The following is a 25954-nucleotide window of genomic DNA, read 5'->3' on the forward strand; positions in this document are numbered from 1 at the left end:
TCTTTTCTCTTTTTTGTGTGTGTATCTATTACAGATTTTTTGGTTTGTTGTTATCATAATATATATATGTATCATAATATGTAGATGATTACTTGATATCTGATATTCTAAGTTGCTGATTTCTTAAGTTCAACAACCCTGCAATTTTCCTCCCCCTCCACGTTTATTGTTTTTGACATCATATTTTACATCTTTTTGTTTTGTTTATGTATGTCTTAACTACTTATTGCAGATATAGATGATTTTGCTTCTTTTGTCTTTTAACTTTCCTACTAGGAAGGTTACATATATGGTTGATTTACTACCTTTACTGTGTATTTGCCTATACCAATAAGATTTTTCCTTTTGTAATTTCATGTTTTTAGTTGTGGGATCAGTTTTTCTTAAGTGTTCCATGAGTGTTTATTCACCAGTTATTGGGCACATTTTTCTCTACATGTTGATGAGATCAAGTTTGTTAATTTTGCTGTTCAAATCTGCTATACCCTTGCTGAATTTTTTTCATCTACTTGATTAATTATAAAATCCCTTACTAAGATGACGCTTTTCTCAAATTTTCCTCATATATCTGCTAGATTTTGTTTTATATATTTTGAAACAGTATTATTAAGTACATGCATATTTAGAACGTTATCACTTTCTGGTTGAAATAAAAAACCTTTTGTCAATATATAGGGACCCTCCTTATTTCTAAAAAAAATCTTCTTTTTCTTAAAGTCTACTTTATCAAATATATAGATACACCAACCTTCTTTTTTTTTTACATGAATGTTTTCATGAAAATACTATTTGTTTTCATTAAATACTTTTGTTTTCATGACAATACTATTCGTGAAACAAACATGAATAGTATTTGTCTGGTATATCTTTTCATTAATTTGAATTTCATCTTTCCTCTGTCCTTTGTTATAGGTATGTCTCTTATAAACGACATATAGTTGGATGGTTGTTGTTGGTTTTTTCCCTTAATCCTGAGATTCTTTGTCTTTTAACAAAGTTTAATACATTTACCTTGATAACTAATGTAATTAATTTTTACCTCTACCTTCTTCTTTTGTGCTGTTTTATTTCTCCCACTTTTTCTTTCTCCCTTCCCCTTCCTTGTTTCCTGGTATAATGTGATTTCTATTGAAAAGTCAACCATCAGTCTAACTCCTTTTCCTCTGTAGGAGGTTGATTCACTCATTTTTTCTTTCAAGTATGTGTGAGTGTATACTATATGCCAGGCACTCTTCCATCTGGATAAATCAGCTAACAAAATGGGCAAAATTCCTGCCTGTATGGAGTTTACATTCTCATGGTGATTCTTTTCTCTCTGGCTGACTTTAAGATTTTTAGTAGCCTGTAGTTTCACTATAACTGGTCTGGGTAGAGATAACTTTTTATTTACTCTGTTTGAGAGTCTTCTGGCTTCCTGAATCTGAAAAGCAATATATCTTTCAACAATTCTGGAAAATTCTCAGCCATAATCCTTTTAAACATTTCTTCTTATCTAGTCTAATATCGCTTTCTAGAACTCCAGCTGGACTTTTACTACACCTTCCCAATGCTCTCTATCTCTTAATTTCTCTTTTACATATTCCCATTTCTTTGTTTCTCTGTTCTGCATCTTGTGTAATTTATGTGGATCTACCTTCCAGCTTACTGTCTCTATCTCTAGCTGGATCAATCTGTTACTTTATCCATTGTGTTTTTAATTTCAGATATGTTTTCGTATCATGGATTTCTATTTGAGTCCTTTCCAAATCTGCTTATTCATTCCCTACAATCTTTTGCTCCCTGCTTATACTTTCAAGCTTTAAGGTTTTTTTTTTCTTTAAAGATACTTTTAACATTTTCTATCTAATAATTCCAGTGTCTAAATCTTTATGTGCTTATTACTGCTAGCTTCTTTTTTCATGCTCATACGTAGAGTGCCTTGCTTCTTTGTGTGTTTTATAATTTTTTTAAGGTGAGTTCATTTTCCCTGGAACTTTAACTATGGAGATTCTCTCAGGCCCATGTCGAAGTTGTGTTGCTCCCAAGAGGATTTACATGAGCCTCTGTCAGTTGAGTATGGGAACAACCCATTCAGTATCACTTTAATTAAACTCTTCACCTGATGTCTTGTATCACACTGCTTGCTGCATTAGATACACATATATCTGGGAATATAAAGGCTCAGGAAGCAGAGGTAGGGGGTGAGGAGGAAGAAATAAAAAATTTTAAGGATTGCTGTTTTAAAACATTTTATTACAATCCGAAAAAAATTTTTAGATATTTAAAAATAGTTGATGAAGGACTTAAGAGATGAGGGGTTCAGAGATCATGGTCCAGCCTCTATTTCCCCGAAGTTTATTCTGAACCTTCAGTAACAAAATTTTTGTGTAAAATTATCTACATATGCAGATCATTTTATTCCGCTACAGTGTAAGGGACAGCACCACTCTCAGGAGCAAGTGGAAGATCCAGTTCTCCTCCTGAGGGCCCAGTGCCTTTCTCAGGAAAAGAAATGAGGCAAGCATCTGCTTTTCCTTTTGTTTCCAGCTGCTGTTTAACCCATATATGTTGCCATTTCTGTCCTCCTATAACACAAGACTGACAGCACATCTCACTCAGCAAGATGATGGTGAGAATTCACTGAGGTAAATTGCAAAACTGCTGGAACAGAGCCTGACATATAGTATATGTTCAGGAAATGCCCAGACAGTGCTGTCAATGCTATTTAATCTGGAGTAAAGTTTCTGAAATTAGGGTATCCAAGTACTTCAAAGTAGTAATGATGGTCTCATGTATTAATTTTCATTGCAATTGCATTGCATTGTTCTTTGTGTGTGACTCAGATTGCATCGAGTGGGATAATACTGGTTACCTTGTGCTACTTGAAAGTCTTTGATTATAAATGTCTTTGATTAATAAAATGGGGAAAATAAGCTTGAGTAAAATACAATTTTTTAATATGAAAGAACAAACTAATAAATGTAGCCAGGCAGATTAAAAGTTTCAAAACAGGCTCCACAGGAGAAAAAACATTAAAGTAATTCTTGGTGATGCCTCTCAGGGGGCCATGGAGCCAACCCTTTCCTCCTCCCAGGGGACAATCATGAACAGGATGTCCACCACATGCCAGGAATCGAATCCTCACCACGACTCGAGGAGAGATGCTGTTACGCATTTCACAGAGGAGCTTGCAGAACAGATCCAAAGGAAGAGCCATCTGGCCACTTTTAGAGCCTAGGCTTTTCCTACCAGGGTTCACTGGCCCCAAAGGAGACATTGCTTCTTATTTTACTGCACTTGGTGATTTCCTGTCCTCAGACTTGTCCTCTCTTCTCATACATAGGTGACATGGGGTCCAGGCCTGAGCCTAGCAGGTATTCTGACAAGTTTGGATCCTTCTGCAGGAAAGTCTACCAGAGTCTGTTGATGTAGAGGATTCACCCCAAGGAAAGACAGAACTGGGACAACTAGTTTGGCCAGGAACTGAGCTTTCATCATTAGAAACCAAGAGAGGACAGATTGGTCCTTGGTCTAGCCCTCCATGACACCTGTTCAATGCTTATAGAAAGGGAGCTTGAACAAAATCTGAAAGGACCATCATAAAATCTGAAAGAATCCTTCCTCTGAAGTCCTGTAAGAGCCGAACAACCCCCAGTAGGTCTATTACGTTCCCTTCCCTTGAAACTCAGCCATTAGACTTAGCACTGGCCTCCCCCTGGGGAAGCAGTGTCACCTTGTGTGATTCAGCACCTGTCCCTCCCCAGGTGTGCACCTCAGCTCAGTGAATGCTTCACCCCAAGTCCCCAGTGGCCCTCAAGTCAGACATTTGTGTGGGTCATGACCAGTCTGCAGCAGTCCCCTGTGACCCTGCACCAGCTGCAGGGCCAGGTGCTGAGCCCTGCGACCTCGTGACAAGTCAGGCCTCAGCCACCCAGGGCCTCTGGTTGGGCATCCGTTTGCTCCCACCTGCTCATTTAGTTCTCAGCATAGCAGCTCAGGGTGAGAGGCTGTGAGGAAACAAGGCCCTTCTGGCAAGACGAGGCCAGCACCAGCTAGGAAGGGACTCCAGCTCCACAGCCCTTCGTAGCATGTGGGTGTTGCATGACCGAGAATGTGCACCTGCTGGAGAGGACCAGGTCAACATCCAGGAAAGACAAACTTACATGTTAAGCAGAGGTGATGAAGATGTTAATAACTTGTGAAACAGACACAGAACTCAGAAGATGGGTTAAGTATAGCTAATTAGTTAGTTACCTGTGAGACATATTCAATATAGATAAAATAAGTAGAGCACATGTGTGCTAAAGGGCGAGGATGGATGGGAAGACCAAGGAGGCACGTGAAGCTCCAAATATTCATTATGTGAATGATACACTGGAACTCCAAATACCGCAATACAGTAAAACACATTTATTTTTTTACCAAATACTACAATGCAGTAAAATGCGGCCGAGGCAGCAAAACTCACTAGATATGCATGATGTATGTGAGGTACTCAATAGTCATGAGTCTTAAATTGGTCACTGTTTTTAAAATGTACCAGGTATGATAAGACATGCAAACACAGAAATGACTGTCCTGAAGGAAGGCATCTTTATACTCACAAATCCCTAGAAACAGGCATGCCAGGCCACATGGGGAAGCACCTAGGCGAGTTAGAAGGTAGAATAAGTGAGGGGAAAGCATGGGCAGGAGGCTTTATTGTGGTTTTCCTAGAAAGAAACAGGCAAGGCAGGGTAGGCAAACTGTGCAAGCAGAGGATTAGATAGTTTGAATAATTTCGGCAGGCTCTGGGCTATAGGAGCAGTCCCTCATCTTTCCAGTGCCCAGCCCTGGGGTGATTCGGGGCAGGAGGATACTGTCCCAGACTGTGGGGACCTATAGACTCTGGATTAATTATTTGCATATCAAAGGCGGGCTCACAGGCAAAGTTGTTGGTGATTGCAAGGAATTGGCTAATGCTGGGAGCAGCAGTCCCTCCCCAGGTTTGCCAGGCCCCCAAATGTCAAAGCGTCATACAATACAGAAAAGGTAAGAAACCAATCGGCTCCAGCCGGCCAGGCAAACTCTCCGGCGATTCTGTAGGTAATGGATAAGCACAGCTGTGGCCAGGGAAGCTCGTTCTGCATCTCTCCTCAGTAGAATGAACGTTAACCTCAAACATCTTCACCGTGTTGAGCCACCTTGCCCATCCTCAGCTCTGGTCCTCACAACCCCACCATCAGTGGGGTGAGCCAATGTGGCAGAGAGAGAGAGACAATGGGATTCTCTGTGGAGTTAATGAAGCTTAAGTTTCAGGGCCCCTCACTCCCTAGACCCCTAGTGTTCCAGGTGGGGAGGGAATCCAGGCTGTTGCCCTGATGAACACTGCATAACTGTGTGGTCTTTCCACCCCACCAGTACCCTATCCCGTGTGTTACCCCATCTCGTCCTCCTCGCTTCAGGCTGTGTGTTTTCAAATGATTCAATACACTGTGTCTCAGCTTGGTCTGTGAGCTCTGTTTCTTGGCCTGGGAAAGCTGGCTTAGAAGTGATCACCGGTCAAGGTTGCCTTCCCCTCCCCTGGCTGCTTCACAAAAGGGAGCTTTGGGGCAAGAGACAGCCTGCAGTTTGCAATTATCCATGACTGCCAGTGCAGGTTGCAGAGCCTGAAGTCTACACAGTATGAAAGTCAGTGTGTATCTAGAATGAGAAAAAGAAGTTAAAGCAAATTATAGTAAGTCCCCTACACACGAACGCGTTCTATTCCGAAAGCGTGTTCATAAGCCCAGTTTGTTCATAAGTCCAACAAAGTTAGCCTAGATACCCAACTAACACAATCGGCTATATACTGCTGCCTTTACACTTGCTTCCGGACATCCTGGGCTTGAAATAGAGATCCTGTACTATTGTACTCTATATAGTATTGTACAGTAAATTACACAAAAGCACAACCACCTGTAGAGGATGCATGCACGTGACAATGTACGCCAGACATGTGAACTAACTTACGTGATTGGACATGCGAATGCACGTTTGCATCTTTGAGAAGTTTGCAGCTTGAAGGTTCGTCTGTAGGGGACTTACTGTACTGGAGTCTTGGAGAGTCTGGCTCTTTAGTTTTTGTTTTGTTTTTCAGACCTTTTTAGTCAGTTTACCAGAAATGCGCGCATGGAGAAGCTCCCTGATCACCACCCACTTCCTTCCCCACCTGGACACTGGGGACCTAACACTCACGCCTGTTGCTTGCAATGGGAGAAGACAGGGAACATTCATTCTAGTCCCAGCCCTGGCATGTGGGACAAGTTCACTTCCTTTCTCTGAGCCCAGTTCCCTCCTCTGTAAAAGGAGGGTATTGCTGCTCCCTAGGGTCACTTTCTACTGGTTCAGTGTAACATGCATAGGCAGGTTCCACATAGGCTCAGGAAAGGGCCAGCCTGTCCCAGGAGGTGGGCCTGGGAGAGAGAAGAGCAGGTGAGCCAGCGACCCACCGAGGCCTTTCCCACCCCTCCAAGGTGATCCCTGAGTTGCAGGCATAAGGATCTCCTGGGAAGTTTAAAACACAGATTCCCTTAGGCATTGCCTCCCAATAGACTGAGTCAACAGATCCTATGGACCCCAGGAATATGCACGTCTAACCAACACCACAGTAGGTGGTGAGTGGTTCCCCACTCAGGTGCCAGCCAACCATTCTTACAGGAACCCTGGCTTAAGGAAGGATGGGGGGTGGCGGGGACACAGGAAGCTTCCTCCCCGAACCTGTCTGGGCTGTGTTACCTCAGCTCAAGTAGTGTGGGCCTACGAGGAAGGAAAGCAAGATGTCCTGAGCACCTCGGTGCCCCTTTACATCATCCCATGTAATCCTCACAGCGGAGAGAGAAAGTGAAGTTCTGAGGAATAAACATGACTGGCCCTTGGTAAAGCAAAGAGCCTGGAGACAAACTCAAGTCTCCTCTGAAGCCTGTGCTTTTTCTTATGTCTCGGGTGCCCTGGGAGAAATGGAGAACGTGTTTACTGAGCACCTACTATGTGCCAGGCCCTCTCCTGTACATTTCTTCATGTAGTCCTCATCTAGCCTGTATGGATGTCACTATCCACATTTTAGAGATGGAAAATTGGGACCCAGCAAGATTGAACAACTTTCCCACAGGCAAACAGCTGGTAAGAGGCAAGCTGAGCAGATATGCAAGCCTACCATGACCAGCTCTCCCATTTCCCACGTGCTGCCCGTCCTCCAGCTCTGTCACTTGGCTCTCTCCATCGCTCGCTTGCAATTTCACTGATGCTGACAGTCTTCCCTAAGGCCGCCTGGTACAGCCTGGCAGAGAGAGAGACTACCATTTCCCACACTGTAGGTGGCCACTGCACTGCACTGCCAAAGGATGGAAGTCAGTCAGGAGACTCCACACCATCCATGATCAACCACTTCTTCAGCAAGATGCCAGTTCGCGAGCAGCCTATTGCTAACAGAGCCTCAGGGGTGGACCAAGGATCTGCTGGACTTGAAAGCTGCATCATTCTGACCTTATGGGACTATCATCATCTATCCTCGCACAGTGCTTACTGGGTCTGTCCCCAACCCCTCTGTCAGGCCATCTGCAAAAATTTTTGGCTTGAATGGCAATAAAGCAATAGAGATCACTCTTTACTTATCTATCATTTATCTTCCCTTCTTCTCCAAAATTCTCTCTTTAGAGAATCAGGGCTCTCTAAAACCCACATTTTATTTAGATATTCAACTCCCTGAAATGTTGACCTTATTCCCTGGGCCAGGGGTAAATCGTGATAGTCTTACCCATTAATGGTACCCCATTCCCCTTCTGGCCATTGAGACAGAAGTGAAGTTTGCTGGGGGACTCCGAGAAAGTCTTTCTCCCTCTCATGAAGAAGATTGGAAAATACAGTCCTCCTTTTCTTTTGGATGCCCTCATATTTAAAAGATACATGGGAACTGCCATATTGTGTCTAATAGCCTAAAGATAGAGAGGGGGCTTCCAAGGTGGCGCAGTGGTTAAGAATCTGCCTGCCAGTGCAGGGGACACGGGTTCAAGCCCTGGTCCGGGAAGATCCCACATGCTGCGGAGCAACTAAGCCCGTGCGCCACAACTACTGAGCCTGTGCTCTAGAGACCGCAAGCCACAACTACTGAGCCTGCGCTCTAGAGCCCGTGAGCCACAACTGCTGAAGCCCACATGCCACAGCTACTGAAGCCTGCACACCTAGAGCCACCGCAATGAGAAGCCTGCGCACTGCAACGAAGAGTAGCCCCTGCTCGGCGCAACTAGAGAAAGTCCGTGCACAGCAACAAAGACCCAATGCAGCCAAAAATTAATTAATTAATTAATTAAAAAGATAGAGAGGCACTACAGCAAAGAAGGCAGAACATAGTTAAGATGGAAAAACTTGGGTCTTTTATGCTTTAATGAGCTGCTGATCACCCAACCTGGAACCGCTCTCCCTGTGGGTTTCTTATAACATGAGATAATGTCATTTGTAAGCCACTTTGGTTTTTTGTTTTGTTTTGTTTTTTCACATATAACATTTTATTTTAAAAAATTCACAGAAAGATACAAAGTAATAGACCCGTGACCATTTCCCCATCCTCCACCACTATTAATGTTATATGTAACTGTACTATAATATCAAAACTAAGAAACTTACATTAGTACAGTACATAAAACTTATTTATTTCACCATTGTACTCATGTGTCTCTCTGCGTGTGTAGACCTGTACAATTTTATCACACATGTAGCTTTGAGTATCCACCACCAAATCAAAATACTCAATGATACCATCACTACAGGACTTCCTTGTGCTACCCTTTTATAGCTGCACTCATGCCCTCCTCACTAATCCCAGGCAACCACTAATCTGTTTACCATGTTTACAATTTTTCATTTAAAGAATGCTATAGAAGTGGAATCAGAGTAAGTATCCTTCTGAGATTGACCTTTTTTCCTTCAACCTAATTCCTTAAAGGCTCCATCAAGTTGTTTCATGTATCAATTGTTCATTCATTTTTATTGCTGAGTAGTATAGCATGGTATGGATGTACAACACTTTGTGGGTCCATTCACCCATTGAATGACATTTGGATACTTTCCAGCGTTTGATAGTTATGAATAAAGTTTCCATAAACAATTGTGTCAAATTTTCTGTTTGAAAATAAGTCTTCATTTCTCTGGGATACATGCCCAAAAATGTAATTGTTGTGTCATATGGCTATACACCTATCAAAAAGACTAAGATGAAAAATAGTAATAACAAAAAATGCTTGTGAGAATGCAGAAACCCGGTCACATATACATTCCTCTTGGGAATGTAATATGGTACAACCACTCGGGAAATAATTTAAATGGTTCAATTGTAAGCCACTTTGAATTGAGTTTCTATTGTCGAAGCCAAAAGCATCCTAAGCCATCCATCCAAAAAGCCCAGGGGTCAGTCTGGCTTTGGGAGCAGCTTTATCCTACCTTCTTAGCTAAGCTCATATGATGTTTCAGGACCCAGTTTCTCCCCATTTCTCAGCTCCACCTCCTCAGTACTGGCTCCAGTCTCAGGCAGGCCCTCTCCTCAAGGTGCCACTATGGCTGCAGCAGGGGTGGGCTATAGGCATCCTCATTTGGGGCCAGCAGAAAAGAGCCTGTGTACCAAAGTCTGCTGTGACTAGACCCACTTGGGAAACTTGCCCATCCCTGACCCAAACACCACAACCACAAAACGGAAATGGTTGACTGGTTTAAGACAAGGTCTCAAACAGGGGTACCTATTAGAACTAACCAGAGCAATTTTTAAAATGCATATTCCTGGGCTTCCCTGGTGGCGCAGTGGTTGAGAGTCCACCTGCTGACGCAGGGGACACGGGTTCATGCCCCGGTCCAGGAAGATCCCACATGCCACGGAGTGGCTGGGCCCGTGAGCCATGGCCGCTGGGCCTGCGCATCCGGAGCCTGTGCTCCGCAACGGGAGAGGCCACAACAGTGAGAGGCCCGTGTACCACAAAAAAACACAAAAAAACAAAATTTAAAAAAATGCATATTACTAAATGAAAGAAGCCAATCTCAAAAGACTATATACTGTATGATTCCAATTATATGATATTGTGGAAAAGATAAAACTATAAAGACAGTAAAAAAATCAATGGTTGTCAGGAGTTTATTACGGCAGGGGGGGGGCAGGAAGGGATGAATAGACAAAGCACAGAAGGTTTTTATTTTTATTGGAGTCTAGTTGATTTGCAATGTTGTGTTAGTTTCTACTGTACAGCAAAGTGAATCAGTTATACATATACACATATCCACTCTTTTTTAGATCCTTTTCCCCACGTAGGTCATTACAGAGTAGAGTTCCCTGTACAATACAGTAGGTCCTTATTAGTTATCTATTTTATATATAGTAGTGTGTATATGTCAATCCCAGTCTCCCAATTTATCCCTCTCCCCGCACAGGGGGTTTTTAGGGCAGTGAAACTACTCTGTGTGATACTATAATGGCTGATACATGCCATTATACATTTGTCAAAACCCATAGAACTACAACACCAAGAGTGAACCCTAAGTTGTAATCAAGCAGAACCCTTTGGGGCCTTCCCGGGACAGGCCCTTCCCCGGACAGGCCCTTCCCCCATATGCTCTGCTTTAGCTCCTCTCTGAAGTATGCACATTTCCTGAGTTGTTTTACAGATGCAAACCTCCCACACCACCCCACCCCCACCCCCGCCAATCCCCACCAAATGGAAGATGCTAACTACTTGATGACCATGAGCACACAGCCCCCCCGGCCTCCTGGAGCCTAAGGATTGATAGTGTTAACCCCTGTGACACCACCCTGTTACCTCACCATCAACCAATCAGAGAATTATGCATGAGTGTATTATGATCACATACCCTGTGACCTCCTTCCCTCATCTGGCCTTTAAAAATGATTTGCTGAAAACTTTCAGGGAGTTTGGGGTTTTGGGGGAGGCATGAGCCACCTGTCTCCTTGCATGGCCCTGCAATAAACCTTTCTCTCCTCCAAACTCCAATGTTTCAGTTTGTTTGGCCTCACTACTGGGGTGCACGCTAGCAATGTAAACCATGGGCTCTGGGTAATAATGATGTATGAATGTAGGGTCATCAGTTGTAACAAATAGTCCACTCTGGGAGGAGATGTGAATACCGGGGAGGCTATGCGTGAGCGCGAGCAGAGAAGGGCTATATAGGAACTCTGTACTTTCTGCTCAGTTTTGCTGTGAACCTAAAACTGCTCTGAAAAGTAAAGTCTATTAAAAAACAAATCCCAGGCCCAACCCATAACAATTAAACCAGACTCTCTGGGGGTGGAGTCCAGTGCTTTTTAACTCCTCACGTGAATCAGGATTGAGAGCCACTGGTAAAGCCAATCAGAACCCACCTCTGGACTTGGGAGTCGGGTAGGTTGATCTTTAGCAAACCTAATGGCTGAGACTGGGGGGAGGGGGTGTTCTTACCAAGCAGCGTGAGAAACGAATACTGAGCAGCCGCAAGCACATACGCATAAGAGATGAGGGCAACTGTCAAGGACAACGTACCCAGCTGGATTCCTATTGCATCAGCTGACAGCGCCAGAATTAAGCAAGACCGTGTCTCCCACTGTCACAGTGTTGCTGACCGGCTTCTGTTTTGAATATGGAGATAAGCATCCTGACCTACAAGTATGCACTTCTTTTCCAAGAGGAAGAGCAGGTCTTGCATTCTACCATACCTCCTCCCACCCCCCAGATCCTCTTCGGGTGAACACAGAGACTAGGAGTAATACTCTGGGGCTCTAATAGAAAAAAGGAGTAGTGTATAAATCTGATTGCCCTTTCCAGGTATACAGCTTGCAGCAATGGCTTCTTTTTAACCCTTTCTAACTGAAGGTATAATAGAATTAAACCATTAGTTCTGACCTAATGAAATCCCTGCTTGTGGTTTCCAATTTCATATCGCTTTCTGGGGTCCATAGATCTGCCTTAAAACAAGAAAAACGAGACCATAAGCAGCTCCCTCCAGCCTTGGAGGGCTCTTGCCGCAAGGGGACAATGAGGCTGGCGGCAGGGGATGGCGTTCCAGGCCTGCATTACTTACTGATCCCAGGATTCTTAGCAGGGCCAAATGAGACATTACACGGGAAGGCATTTTGTAATTACCCCTATGTAGAAATACAGCATTATTCAAAAATCTAGTGTATGAAGATGTGCGTTCTTTTTAAAATTTAGGGAAGTGTTTGCCACACAAAAGAATTCCTCAGTTTGCAAAAATGTTTACCTAAGAGTCCTTTGAATGACAAGCTCTCTGCTCTTTTAAGATGATTCAGTCAACAACTGGTGCTGGGAAAATTGGATATCCTTACACAGAATAGAATGAAGTTGGACCCTTACTTTATGCCATTGTCAACGATAAACACATCCAGACAAGAGTTAAAGCAACGAAAACATTTATGCAGTTACTACTGAAAATAAGGGAAAGAGCTGAGCTCTATTCTGAATTGACAGAGGTGACTGGGCATTTTAAAGGGAGACTGGCGGCAGCAGCGGCAGTGACAGCAGTTGGCGGCACAAGTGACAAATGACAAAGGGTTCATCAGTGTGATTGTGATTGGTCAGTGTGACTTGAGCAGCTGTGTCTGCTAACTGGCAATTACTGAACTTAGAAGGGACTGGGAGACAGAGCCCTACCCTTCCTGATTTCAAAGGAATGGCTCTCAGGTCCCTGAGAAAGATGCTCCTCAGTTGCAGGAGATAGTTATACATCTCAAAGAAACAGAGGAACATCACAATTATAAACTTCTTTTAGTAAATGCTCTAAGGAGAGGAGGTCAAGGACCTATCTTCAGGTGTTGACTAGAACAAAGAGTAAACTATTTTGATAGCCCTGAGCTTTTCCAGACAGGAACTCAAAAGGGGGCTGGGTGTCCCAGGGAAGTCGCTTTAGGTGGTTAGAAGTCACGTTCAAGTCTGGTCAAGTCTCCTAGGACAGGGGTTTGAATGGAGAGTTTTTGCCATTCTTACTATATACAAAAATGAACTTAAAACAGATCAAAGACCTAAACATATGACCTAAAACTATAAGACTCTTAGGAGAAAACATTGGGTTTGGCAATGATTTCTTGGATATGACACCAAAAGCACAGGCAACAAAAGAAAAAAATAAATTGGACTACACCAAAATTTAAAACTTCTGTGCATCAAAGGACACAAATCAACAGAGTAAAAAGGCAGCCTACAGAATGGGAGAAAATATTGTCAAATTATATATTTTCTATATATATATATATAAAGAACTCCTATAACTCAAGGGAAAGAAGTTCAGTGAAAAAGTGGGCAAAGGACTAGAATAGATATTTCTTCAAAAAAGATATGCAAATAAACAATAAGCACATGAAAAGATGCTCAACATCACCAATCACTAGAGAAATGCAAATCAAAACCACAATAAGATTCTACCTCACACCCATTAGGATAGCTACTATCAAAAATATAAACAAACAAGCAAACAGAAAATGTTACCGAGTAAGGGCTTGCTGACCCTCATACGTTGAAGCCAATACTGTGGCACCAGATTTTGAGAAAAGAAAAAGCTTTATTGTGAGAATGACTGGCAAGGAGACAGGAAACAAGGCTCAAATCTGTCTCCCTAATCCAGGATTGGGGTGAAATTTAAGGGGTTAGGGGCAGAAGCTGATTGACTAGTCGCTAACCAGTCCATATATGTGGTAACCAAGATACTCAGGCTGCTTGGAAGCTGGATTTTCCTTATTGAAGGACTTCTAGCCTGTGGCTCTGGGGGCAACAGTTCTATTCTTTGAGTTCCGTAGATCGAAGATTCTTGGCTCTGGGGTCATCCTAGAAACATGGGTCCCCCTCTTGCTCTTGGGCTGTGCTATCTCTGTAAAATAGCTACAGGTTTGGTTAATCCACAACCTGTTTTAAGGAAGCAAAACCAGTTTAAGCTGGTCAATGTTTTCTGTGCTGTTTCAATAACAAGTGGTGAGGAATTCAAGAAACTGGAGCACTTGTGCTGTTGGTGGGAATGTAAAACAGTTCAGCCACTATGGAAAACTATGGTGGTTCCTCAAAAAATTAAAAATAGAGCTACCATATGATCCAGTAATTTCACTTCTGGGTATGTACCCAAAAAATTGAAAGCAGGGTCTTGAAGAGGTATTTGTACACCCATGTTCATAGCAGCATTATTCATAATAGCCAAAGGGGAAGAAACCCAAGCGTCCATGACAGATAAGCAAAATGTGGCATGTATATACAATGGAATATTATTCAGCCTTAGAAAGGAAGGAAATTCTGATATATGCTACAACATGAATGAACCTAAAGGATTTTATGCTAAGTGAAATAAGCCAAGTGCAAAAGGACAAATACTGTGTGATTCCTTTTTTATGATATACCTGGAATAGTCAAATGCATAGAAGAAGAAAGTAGAACCATGGTTGCAGGGGCTTTGGAGGGAGGATGTCACTGAACTGAACTTTGGTCTGCTCGCCTACCATGCAGCAAAGTCAGTTTACTGACACCGGGTTTTGGTGAAGGAAAGTACAGTGTTTATTGCAGACACCAAGCAAGGAGAATGAGCAGCTCGTGCTCAAAAGACCTGAACTCCTGAGTGGCCTTCAGGGAAGGGTTTTTAAAGGCAGCATTTGTGGTAAGGGCTGCAGGGTGCATGACTTTCTTTTGATTGATGGGTGGTGAGGTAACAGGATGATGTTTCAGGAATCTTAATCATCAGCCTTCTGGTTTCAACCAGTCTGGGATCTAGTGCTTGTACTCAGCGTGTAGTCACCATCCTCCAGCTGGGTGGGGTCTTAGTTCCTACAGAACAACCCTGCAGGTATGTCAGATTGTTCTGTAGGAACTAGGACTCTGTGTTGTCACTGAACTATTGTTATTACTTTTCTTGCTTAACTGCTTTTCCTTTGTTTCTGCGTTCCCTCAGTCCCCAATTAGAAACTGCTTGTGCCTGCTTTTTGGACCTCAGGGAAGGCCTAGGAGACTAAAGCCTTTTTTCTACAAACAAGAAACAGGAGACATGGAGGAGCTTTTGTACCTGGAAAGGCCCTGCAGGATCCTGCTAGGTTTCAAGGGGAGAATGGAAAGTTGTTGTTTAATGGGTACAGAGTTTCAGTTTTGCAAGATGAAAAGGGTTCTAGAGGTGGATGGGGATGGTGGTTATGCAATAATGTGAATGTGCTTAATACCACTTAAAGATGGTTAACATTGATCTCGGGTGGCCTCAGCCTATAGCGGCTTGAAGCAGGATTTCGGTTCCCTGGCCGGAGATTGAAGTCAGGCTGTAGCAGTGAGAGCGCTGAATCCTAGCCACTAGACCACGAGGACCGGTGACAAGGCCCTGGCCTGTCGGCTTTGTAGAAATGAATTCCCACAAAGAGACGGAAAAGCAGTGAAACAAGTAAGGTGTTTATTAGGTGGAAAGCGGGTATGTGTGAATAGATTCACATGGGCAGATTCAGAGAGAGAGTCGTGCCCTTGTGGTAGTTTGAATCACTTATATGGGGCATCTCTTCCAGGCTTCCTCTGGCCAATCATCTTGCTTACCTGGCACTGGGTCCGTATTTGGTTTATCTCGGGGTCCTCCCCTGTACGCACACACTTAGCCAAGATGGATTCTAGTGAAGAGGCCTATGGGTAGGTTGACATCACCTCCTATGGGTGGTGCCCCCTCCCCTTTTGACCCCAGAGGAGCCTTTCTGTGCATGTGTAGTTGGGAAGGTCTCCTTGACCTCGAAAATTAGAAATATGTGGTCTCTTTATCTTTTATCAGGGCAAGGCTCAGCTCATCCTTCATCTTAGAGTATCTGTCCACAGGGGGCAAACTCCAGCTACTCAGCCTGAGGCCCATCTATCTCCTGCCTCAAGACAATAAATTTTGGGCTTCCTTGGTGGCACAGTGGTTGAGAATCTGCCTGCCTAATGCAGGGGACACGGGTTCGAGCCCTGGTCTGGGAGGATCCACATGCCGCAGAGCAACTAGGCCCGTGATCCTCAACTACTGAGCCTGCGCCTCTGGAGCCTGTGCTCCGCAACAAGAGAGGCCGCGACAGTGAGAGGCCCGCGCACCGCAATGAAGAGTGGCCCCCGCAAACGAAGACCCAACACAGCCAAAAATAAATAAATTAATTAATTAATTAAATTTTTAAAAAAAGATGATAAATTTTATGTGTATTTTACCACAATTAAAAGTATTTTTTAAATGATTCAAGTCACATAGTGGTTGTCAGGAATATAGTGTTATATAAATGTAAATAAAGTCTACCTGTACCCATATAAATCAGATTGGGGGCTGGGGAGGCACCTTAAATCTTACCTCTCTCCCTTGGCGGGAAACGGCTGCCTCACATGCCTAAACCTGGCCCTCTATACATCCCTTGGCAGAGCGAAGGCTCTGGAACTCTGAGCAGGTTGGCCTATTAGTGAGCTGACGCTCCTCCTCTTGGACTCCTCAGTGGTAACCCAAATACACAGCCTCTCTCCCCTTCTCTTTCAGAGGGTAAAGCATTTTAAGATCTCTCTTGAACACTCTCTGAAATCCAATAGGACCCTGTGGGGCTCTCCTGGATACAAAAGCCTTACCACGTTTCTTGTTTGTAGGAAAAAATGCTTTGGCCTCCTAGACCTTCCCTGAGTTCCAAAGGGCAGATTCAAACAGTTATTAATTAGGGAAATGAGGGAATGCAGAAACAAAGGAAAGGCAGTCAAAAAACAACAGTGCAGCAATAAAGCAGAGTCCTAGTTCCTCCTCAAGACATGACAATATATCTTTGAGTTCTACAGGAACTAAGTCCGCCATCCAGCTGGAGGATGGTAACTTCAGGCTGAGCACAAGATTCCTGGAACCTCACTCTGTTACCTCACCACCGACCAATCAGAAGAAAGTCACACACCCTGCAGCCCTCACCCCAAATTTTGCCTTTAAAAACTCTTTCCCTGGGCTTCCCTCGTGGCGCAGTGGTTGAGAGTCTGCCTGCCGATGCAGGGGACACGGGTTCATGCCCCGGTCCGGGAAGATCCCACATGCCGCGGAGCGGCTGGGCCCGGGAGCCATGGCCGCTGAGCCTGCGCGTCCGGAGCCTGTGCTCCACAACGGGAGAGGCCACAACAGTGAGAGGCCCGCGTACCACAAAAAAAAAAAAAAAAAAAAAAAAAAAAAACTCTTTCCCAAAAACCACTGGGGTGCTCAGGTCTTTTGAGCATGAACCATCCATTGTCCTTGCTTGGCCCTGAAATAAAACTTTCTCTGCTCTGTACCCCGAAGTTTTAGTTTGTTTGGCCTCACTGTGCGTCAGGCACACAAACTTGGGTTCGACAATATCTTCTCTAAGAAGAACCCCCAGCATCATGGATCTTCCCCCTTGGTTCCCAGTCCCACAGTGAGCTGCCCTCTCTGCTGGCAGCCACCACCCAGAACTCAGAGTTCAGAGCTCCTTAGGAGGCTGACGTCCTTCTCCAAGGAGGCACTGATGGGTGGGGGGACAGGCCTCTCTTTCCTTCACCAGCTCCTTCCTTCAGGCTCCCAAGACCACCATGGCAGACTGTGCAGACAGGCCAGGCCCTGGGTCCTCTGGTCAGTGGTAAACCAGAGTCCTGCTAGTCAGAGCTCTTTTGTTCATCCCAGGCCACAGTCTGGCTGGATCTACTTAATCTGGACATTACGGGGTTTTTTTCCTTCAAGATCAGAAGAAATCTAAACCATGTTAGGACGGGAAATAATTCCTCACCTACCAAGTTGCCTTACTTTATCACTGGAGTCAATGAGCTCCCCAAATTGTGGAGAGTAGGCTTTGCTGTCTTTTTCCTGTTCTACCTGGAATAGAAAAGAAGCTACCTTCATTGGCAGCTCTGTTACTTGAGGAAAAGCTCTGCAATGATGACACTCTCCTTTTGGGAAGGGAGATTTTCCATAGGAAAAGTTTACCAGTTTCCCTCATGTGCTTTCACTTGTTCTTTAACTCAATAAGCGTACCTCCTATGTACCGGACATTTATCAAATAAAATTTTCTATTTACAAAGACCTTCCAGCATCACAGCATTTCTTTTCCTTTTTTTTTTTTTATCTTTATTGGAGTATAATTGCTTTACAATGTTGTGTTAGTTTCTGCTGTACAGCAAAGTGAATCAGCTATCTGTATACATATATCCCCTCCCTCTTGGGCCTCCCTCCCACCCTCCCTATCCCACCCCTCTAGGTGGTCACAAAGCACTGAGCTGATCTCCCTGTGCTATATGGCTGCTTCCCACTATCTATTTTACACATAGTAGTGTATATATGTCAATGCTACTTTCTCAATTTGTCCCACCGTCCCCTGCCCGCCCTGTGCCCACAAGTATCACGGCATTTCTGATCTATAAACTGCACAGAACTTGAAATAAGAAATACTGTTGCCAAGTCTAAGCTTGCTCTGCTCGCCGCACAACAGGCCAATACATCGGAAGACGAGGTGTTGAGGCAAAGAATATGACTTTATTCAGAAAGCCGGCAGACTGAGAAGATGGTGGACTAGGGTCCCCCAAAAACCATTTTATCAGGGTCTGGATGCCAGTTTCTTTTATAGAACAGAGAGGGGGAGGAGGTGAGGAAGTAAAGTAAAAAGGCCATTTATCTTGCAAAACATCTCTTCTTGTGGACTGCATCTGGGAGGGGATGTGTTAATTTCTTCTCTTCTGCAACCATTCACAGGTGGGCAGGGTCAGAATGTCTCTCTGTGAGCTGAACAAAGGCACTTTAGTTTTATAGTCAGGCAGAGGGGCAGGGTTCCCTGTGGCAGGCCACTACGTCTGCTTACAGCTATAGACAGTGATTATAATAACAAAAGCAACGAAAAGCAAAGGTTAAAGTAAAAGAAACAGATCCAACATGGAGTCAGAACTGGCTCATCCCTGTTACAATATATCTAAATCCGTGTTTTGCCATTAGAGGTTAGTACAACCTCTCTGAGCCTCGTAGCTCTTTTTAAAAATGTGGTAAGACTGCCTGCCCTGCCACATTCACAAGACTGCATACAGATGAACATGAGAGTAATGACATTATTATAAAGAAAAAGATTTCTTGTTAAAGAGGAAGAAGGGAAGCAAGAAAGAAAGGCCAAGCCATCTTTTAGGGCGAAGCAGTCTAGAAACCCCATCCTAAGGCATACAGCGTATAGAATTGGCAAGGACATCTTCCCTCTGGATGCCCACCTCAGGGCTTACACACGATGATAGCCACTAACTCAAACTGAACATCTCAACCATGGTGTCTGCCCATGTCCATTTGTCCATTCTAGTGCAAACTACACAGCCCCCAGCCCACCCCCACTGCCGTTTCAGGGAAGCAATTTAAGTTTCTCTTATTAAACAGGGGCTTGGACAAGGGGTGGACCCATTGATCCAAAGGCAGCTAGACTCTAGCCTGGCTGGCCACCCATGGAATAGCCTGGCTTCAACCACAGGAACCATGGTAATTACCTGTCAATCAGACCATGTCCTTCAGATCTAGCCAGGAGAATACAGAACAACTGGCTATCAGTGGTGAGAAAGGAAGAGGGTGGATATGATGGGAGGGGGCTCAGGAGTCCCAGAACTGCCTCAAGACCTATGGTCTTCTGGCTCCTTGCAGCTAACACTTTTCCCCTTGAAGTGGCCTGAGGCAGAGCTACCTTACGGAAACCCCAAAAGCCTTGGCAGGAGGCAACTAACAGAGCTTCACTTAAGTGAGAACCCAACCTGACTTACCTCCTCTGGCCAAGAGACATGCTTGGAATATCTGCAAGCATGGAATACCTGCACCAGAAAACACTCAACCAAAAATGGCTGAATATGAGGCACTGCATTTCTTTTTATTGGTTTTTTGCTCAAAGGAAGATGGGACATTGGAGAAGGAACAAGTCACAAGCTGGTACTACTCCAGCCCCGGAAGATCAGAAGTTAAACTCGTCACCATGAAATACTGTAAAATTCCAGAGGGTGGGGTATAATGCGGGAAGAGACCACCAGCAGGTACCCTACCCCAACACCCTGCTGTAGCATCTACACCCAACAGCCATGTTTCCGCTGAATTTGGGTTTTGGCAAGAGATACCAAAATATTAGAAGTATTATCAGCCTACCAAATCTAGTAGAAGGTACCACTCTCTTGGTCTGGGAGGAATTCATTATAATCAATGGCCAGGAGGCACCAATCGCAGGTGGACAGCATTACCAAAAATGTTAAGACTTTGTGTGTAAGAGTGAAAATAGGAAAACAGAGGACACACATTAAACCACTATAATAAATTCTCTAAGCTAAACATTTACATTATCCCATGTGCTTATACACAAAGCTGACGTGTGTGTGTGTGTGTGTGTGTGTGTGTGTGTGTGAGAATGTGTCCACGCAGACCCAGGCACAGTCTAGACCAATTTCCTTAGCCTCGTGAAGAAGAAGTATTGTAGAGGCCATGGACTGTCAGTCAAATCAAAAAGGCATAGCTACATTCAAATTAAGGATCAGAGAGAATTAATTCTGCTTTAATTTGGCTCTTCCCCTTCTGAAAGAAATAAACTCAGGAGACATTAAATAGTTGGAATTTCTTGCATGTTATTCAACAGCACCTCTGTTCCAGTATTTGAGGATTCAGCAATTTGGTATTCTTCTAATGGTTTCTCCTTTTTGGCCTCTTAGTTTCAACCTCTCCAAGGAAGGACGATTCCATTAGGCTGCTCCCTATGGGTGCTCCCAAGCATCTTGGGATCCCTGGTCCTATCAGCTATAAGGCAAGATGGCCCCACTGGTTTCCTTATAAGGATGGATGCTGCTATGAGGCTTAATGGCTTTTCTGGTGAAAATGTATTCCCCTATCACAAACCTATAGAATAATTTAAGCTGTCTGGACGAAACCAGGAATAAAGAAATAAATAAAAGTACAAAATACACCTAACCTCAAATACAGAGATTTCTGTCCTGTGAGGTCTCCCTTCCCGGCCCCAGATTCCGGTCTCGGGATCCCTCATTACTCCCCTACCACTGCAATGAACTAACCATGTGGTGATCCTCCACGCCCACCCTTCCCCAAAGACTGACTCTCTAGGTCAAGGGTATGGGGAGACCCCTGGAAGGCCTCAGGAGCTCCCCAGGGACATCAGCAACAGCAAGTGAAGCACTTGGAGGCCCACTGCTCAGTGTTTCTAGTTTGCTAGTTTAATGGGAGGTTTTGGCCACGTGGGGCGGGAAGGGAGGACTGTAGTAGGATGGAGAGTGGTCTGGGAGTAGTCCGGAGAGAGACAGTTATACCAGTATAATAAATACGTTGACTGCGTATAGCTCTTTCGGTGTACTTCGAGCACTTTCACTTCTAATATTTTACTTTCACCGCCACAGGCCTGTAGATCCAGAGTATCATTAGCAAGTTTTTATTGATGAGGGCCCACTCAGGAGTCTCCCGGATTCCTCTCCCTTTGCACTTTTATCTCCAGCACAAGTTTTCAAACTCCCGCATCCAGCCTCCAGGCCTTGGTTCTAATGTTGGTTTACACGGGTCCATGAACGCCTGTAAACAAAAGATCAAAGCAGAGTTCGCTCACGTTGATGTGGAGTGAAGACCTCAAGCAACCCTCTTTAAAAGAAAAAACATTTTTTAAACCCAGCGGGACTGGCTCCAATTGAAGGCCCCTGCCGCTCCCAGCTTCTTACGTGGGTGTTTAGGGAGAGACAATGGCCCCCGCGGGGCAGCAGCAGGAGGGATCCGGAGGCCTCTGCAGCGACTGCTTTCCGGCTCGGTTATTGCATCGAGGCCCCTGCCCGAGAGAAACAGGAGGACGGAGCCAGTTCACTTCACCAAAACCTCAACACGGAGTCGCTTGGTTTCAAACGCATGTCAATACCTCCACCCCCAAAACAACAACAACAACAAAAAAAAACTGGGTTCTTTCATTCAAATGGAATTCGGTTTATTTTCATTTCTTGTCTTTACTAAACAAAACAAAACCAAAGCTCCGGGTGCAGGGCGCGGGGCGGGGCGGGGCAGGACGGGGCAGGGTTTCCGGCGGCCGCGGCCTAGTCGCCGACCTGCGTGCCGTGCAGCGCCAGCAGCGGGATCTCCTCCAGACTCTCGGGCCGCTCCCCGCACCGCAAATAGCGCCACCTCCATACCGCCAGCTTCTGCAGCAGCCTCCGCAGGCTCGCGGGGCCCCAGCGGCCGCGCTCCTGGGCCGCCGGCCCGGGCCGCATGTACCAGGCCTTACTGCTGCGCGCACCGCGGGCCGCGCCCCGCGGGAAGAGCCGCCGCCAGCACCAGCAGCCCAAGTAGGAGCCGCAGTCGCCGGCCGCGCGCCGTCCCTCCGCCTCGGGCTCGGCGAACGATGGGCCGCCCCACTTCAGGCGCGCCATCCTCTACAGCAGCCCGTGCCGTGCGCCGCCGCGCCGGGGGCCGCTGGACCGCGCGTCCGCCATGCCGGGCCTGGGCCTCTCCTACGTACTAGCGCGCCGGGTGGCCGCGGCCCGAGACTCGGGAACCCAAGGGCCGGGCGGCTCTGCGGAGGCCTCAAGACGCGGAAGGGCCGCTCGAGTCCTTTCTGCCGCCTTCCGGAGTGCGCCCCGCGGCCTTCCCCAGTAGGCGTTGCCAGGGAGTCCCGAACGCTGACCCCACAATGCCCGGCAGAGGCCTCCGCTCCGGGTACCGAACGCAAACCCCCAGCCCCAGCAAGTGAGGAGACACCAGGATCCAGAGTCCCAAGTGATTCCTCGGTCCACCAGTTAGCCAGCCGAATTCGCTGTTATCTTCAGACACGGCCTCAAACAGACCAGAAGGAGCCTAGGAGGTTCCTGAGGCCCGCAGCCACGTTTACTGTATTAGGCATCGACCCAGAAGGTGGCTGCACAGCCTTCACCACATCAAGGCTTGGATTTCAGTCCCACGCTTGTGTTGCCCTGGAGGCTTCCAGTATTTTGTGAACGGGTTTCAGGCGTCCTGTATTTTTCGGCCAGCAGGGAACCAGAGTTTCAGGAAAGCTCTCAAAAAAACCTGATTTTCTTCATCCGGCCTCACCTAAACGCCTCTAGCCTTGTAGGATTATGATTGATTTTTTTTTCAATAAATTTTTCTGATGGCAAACGTAAGATTTTTGTGGAATTTTTTTTAAACATCTTTATTGTAGTATAATTGCTTTACAATGGTATGTTAGTTTCAGCTTCACAACAAAATGAATCAGTTATATATATACATATGTTCCCACATCTCTTCCCGCTTGCGTCTCCCTCCCTCCCACCCTCCCTATCCCACCCCTCTAGGTGGTCACAAACCACCTAGCTGATCTTCCTGTGCTATGCAGCTGCTTCCCACTGGCTATCTATTTTACGTTTGGTAGTGTATATATGTCCATGCCACTCTCTCACTTTGTCACAGTTTACCCTTCCCCCTCCCCATATCCTCAAGTCCATGCTGTAGTAGGTCTGTGTCTTTATTCCCGTCTTACCCCTAGGTTCTTCATGACATTTTTTTTTCTTAGATTCCATATATATGTGTTAGCATACAGTATTTGTTTTTCTCCTTCTGACTTACTTCACTCTGTATGACAGAGTCTAGGTCCATCCACCTCACTACAAATAACTCAATTTCGTTTCTTTTTATGGCTGAGTGATATTCCATTGTATATATGTGCCACATCTTCTTTATCCATTCATCTGGTGATGGACACTTAGGTTGCTTCCATGTCCTGGCTATTGTAAATAGAGCTGCAATGAACATTTTGGTACATGACTCTTTTTGAATTATGTTTTTCTCACGGTATATGCCCAGTAGTGGGATTGCTGGGTCGTATGATAGTTCTATGTGTAGTTTTTTAAGGAACCTCCATACTGTTCTCCATAGTGGCTGTACCAATTCACATTCTCACCAGCAGTGCAAGAGTGTTCGCTTTTCTCCACACCCTCTCCAGCATTTATTGTTTCTAGATTTTTTGATGATGGCCATTCTGACCGGTGTGAGATGATATCTCATTGTAGTTTTGATTTGCATTTCTCTAATGATTAATGATATTGAGCATTCTTTCATGTGTTTGTTGGCAATCTGTGTACCTTCTTTGGAGAAATGTCTATTTAGGTCTTCTGCCCATTTTTGGATTGGGTTGTTTGTTTTATTTTTATTGAGCTGCATGAGCTGCTTGTAAATTTTGGATATTAATCCTGTGTCAGTTGCTTCATTTGCAAATATTTTCTCCCATTCTGAGGGTTGTCTTTTGGTCTTGTTTATGGTTCCTTTTGCTGTGCAAAAGCTTTTAAGTTTCATTCGGTCCCATTTATTTTTATTTCCATTTCTCTAGGAGATGGGTCAAAAAAGATCTTGCTGTGATTTATGTCAAAGAGTGCTCTTCCAATGTTTTCCTCTAAGAATTTTATACTGTCTGGTCTTACATTTAAGTCTTTAATCCATTTGGAGTTTATTTTTGTGTATGGTGTTAGGGAGTGTTCTAATTTCATACTTTTACATATACCTAACCAGTTTTCCCAGCACCATTTATTGAAGAGGCTGTCTTTTCTGCACTGTATATTCTTGCCTCCTTTATCAAATATAAGGTGACCATATGTGCGTGGGTTTCTCTCTGGGCTTTCTATCCTGTTCCATTGATCTATATTTTTGTTTTTGTGCCAGTACCATACTGTCTTGATTATTGTAGCTTTGTAGTATAGTCTGAAGTCAGGGAGCCTGATTCCTCCAGCTCCTTTTTTCGTTCTCAAGATTGCTTTGGCTATTCAGGGTCTTTTGTGTTTCCATACAAATTGTGAAATTTTTTGTTCTAGTTCTGTGAAAAATGCCATTGGTAGTTTGATAGGGATTGCATTGAATCTGTAGATTGCTTTGGGTAGTAGAGTCATTTTCACAATGTTGATTCCTCCAATACAAGAACATGGTATATCTCTCCATCTGTTTGTATCATCTTTAATTTCTTTCGTCAGCGTCTTATAATTTTCTGCATACAGGTCTTTTGTCTCCTTAGGTAGGTTTATTCCTAGATATTTTATTCTTTTTGTTGCAATGGTAAATGGGAGTGTTTTCTTAATTTCACTTTCAGATTTTTCATCATTAGTGTATAAGAATGCCAGAGATTTCTGTGCATTAATTTTGTATCCTGCTACTTTACCGAATTCATTGATTAGCTCTAGTAGTTTTCTGGTAGCATCTTTAGGATTCTCTATGTATAGTATCATGTCATCTGCAAACAGTAACAGCTTTACTTCTTTTCGGATTTGGATTCCTTTTATTTCTTTTTCTTCTCTGATTGCTGTGGCTAAAACATCCAAAACTTTGTTGAATAATAGTGGTGAGAGTGGGCAACCTTGTCTTTTTCCTGATCTTAGTGGAAATGTTTTCAGTTTTTCACCATTGAGGACGATATTGGCTGTGGGTTTGTCATATATGGCCTTTATTATGTTGAGGAAAGTTCCCTCTATGCCTACTTTCTGCAGGGTTTTTATCATAAATGGGTGTTGAATTTTGTCGGAAGCTTTCTCTGCATCTATTGAGATGATCATATGGTTTTTCTCCTTCAGGTTGTTAATATGGTGTATCACGTTGATTGATTTGCATATATTGAAGAATCCTTGCGTTCCTGGAATAAACCCCACTTGATCATGGTGTATGATCCTTTTAATGTGCTGTTGGATTCTTTTTTTTTTTTTTTTCGGTACATGGGCCTCTCACTATTGTGGCCTCTCCCGTTGCGGAGCACAGGCTCTGGACGCACAGGCTCAGCGGCCATGTCTCACGGGCCTAGCTGCTCCACGGCATGTGGGATCTTCCCGGACCAGGGCATGAGCCCATGTCCCCTGCATCAGCAGGCGGACTCTCAACCACTGCACCACCAGGGAAGCCCTGCGCTGTTGGATTCTGTTTGCTAGTATTTTGTTGAGGATTTTTGCATCTATGTTCATCAGTGATATTGGCCTGTAGCTTTCTTTGTTTGTGACATCTTTGTCTGGTTTTGGTATCAGGGTGATGGTAGCCTCATAGA

General features: G+C 44.6%; 1 protein-coding gene across 1 annotated transcript; it reads right to left on the minus strand.

Annotated features, from left to right (window-relative positions):
* Positions 1 to 21875: 21875 nt before the first annotated feature.
* LOC125965218 (uncharacterized) lies at positions 21876 to 23050 on the minus strand. The gene is given in 1 exon segment (XM_049713792.1): positions 21876 to 23050. A coding segment is annotated over 1 exon segment (396 nt). The 5' UTR covers positions 22398 to 23050; the 3' UTR covers positions 21876 to 22001.
* Positions 23051 to 25954: the final 2904 nt, after the last annotated feature.

This window comes from Orcinus orca, chromosome 1, assembly GCF_937001465.1.
Source record: "Orcinus orca chromosome 1, mOrcOrc1.1, whole genome shotgun sequence".
Taxonomy (NCBI): domain Eukaryota; kingdom Metazoa; phylum Chordata; class Mammalia; order Artiodactyla; family Delphinidae; genus Orcinus; species Orcinus orca.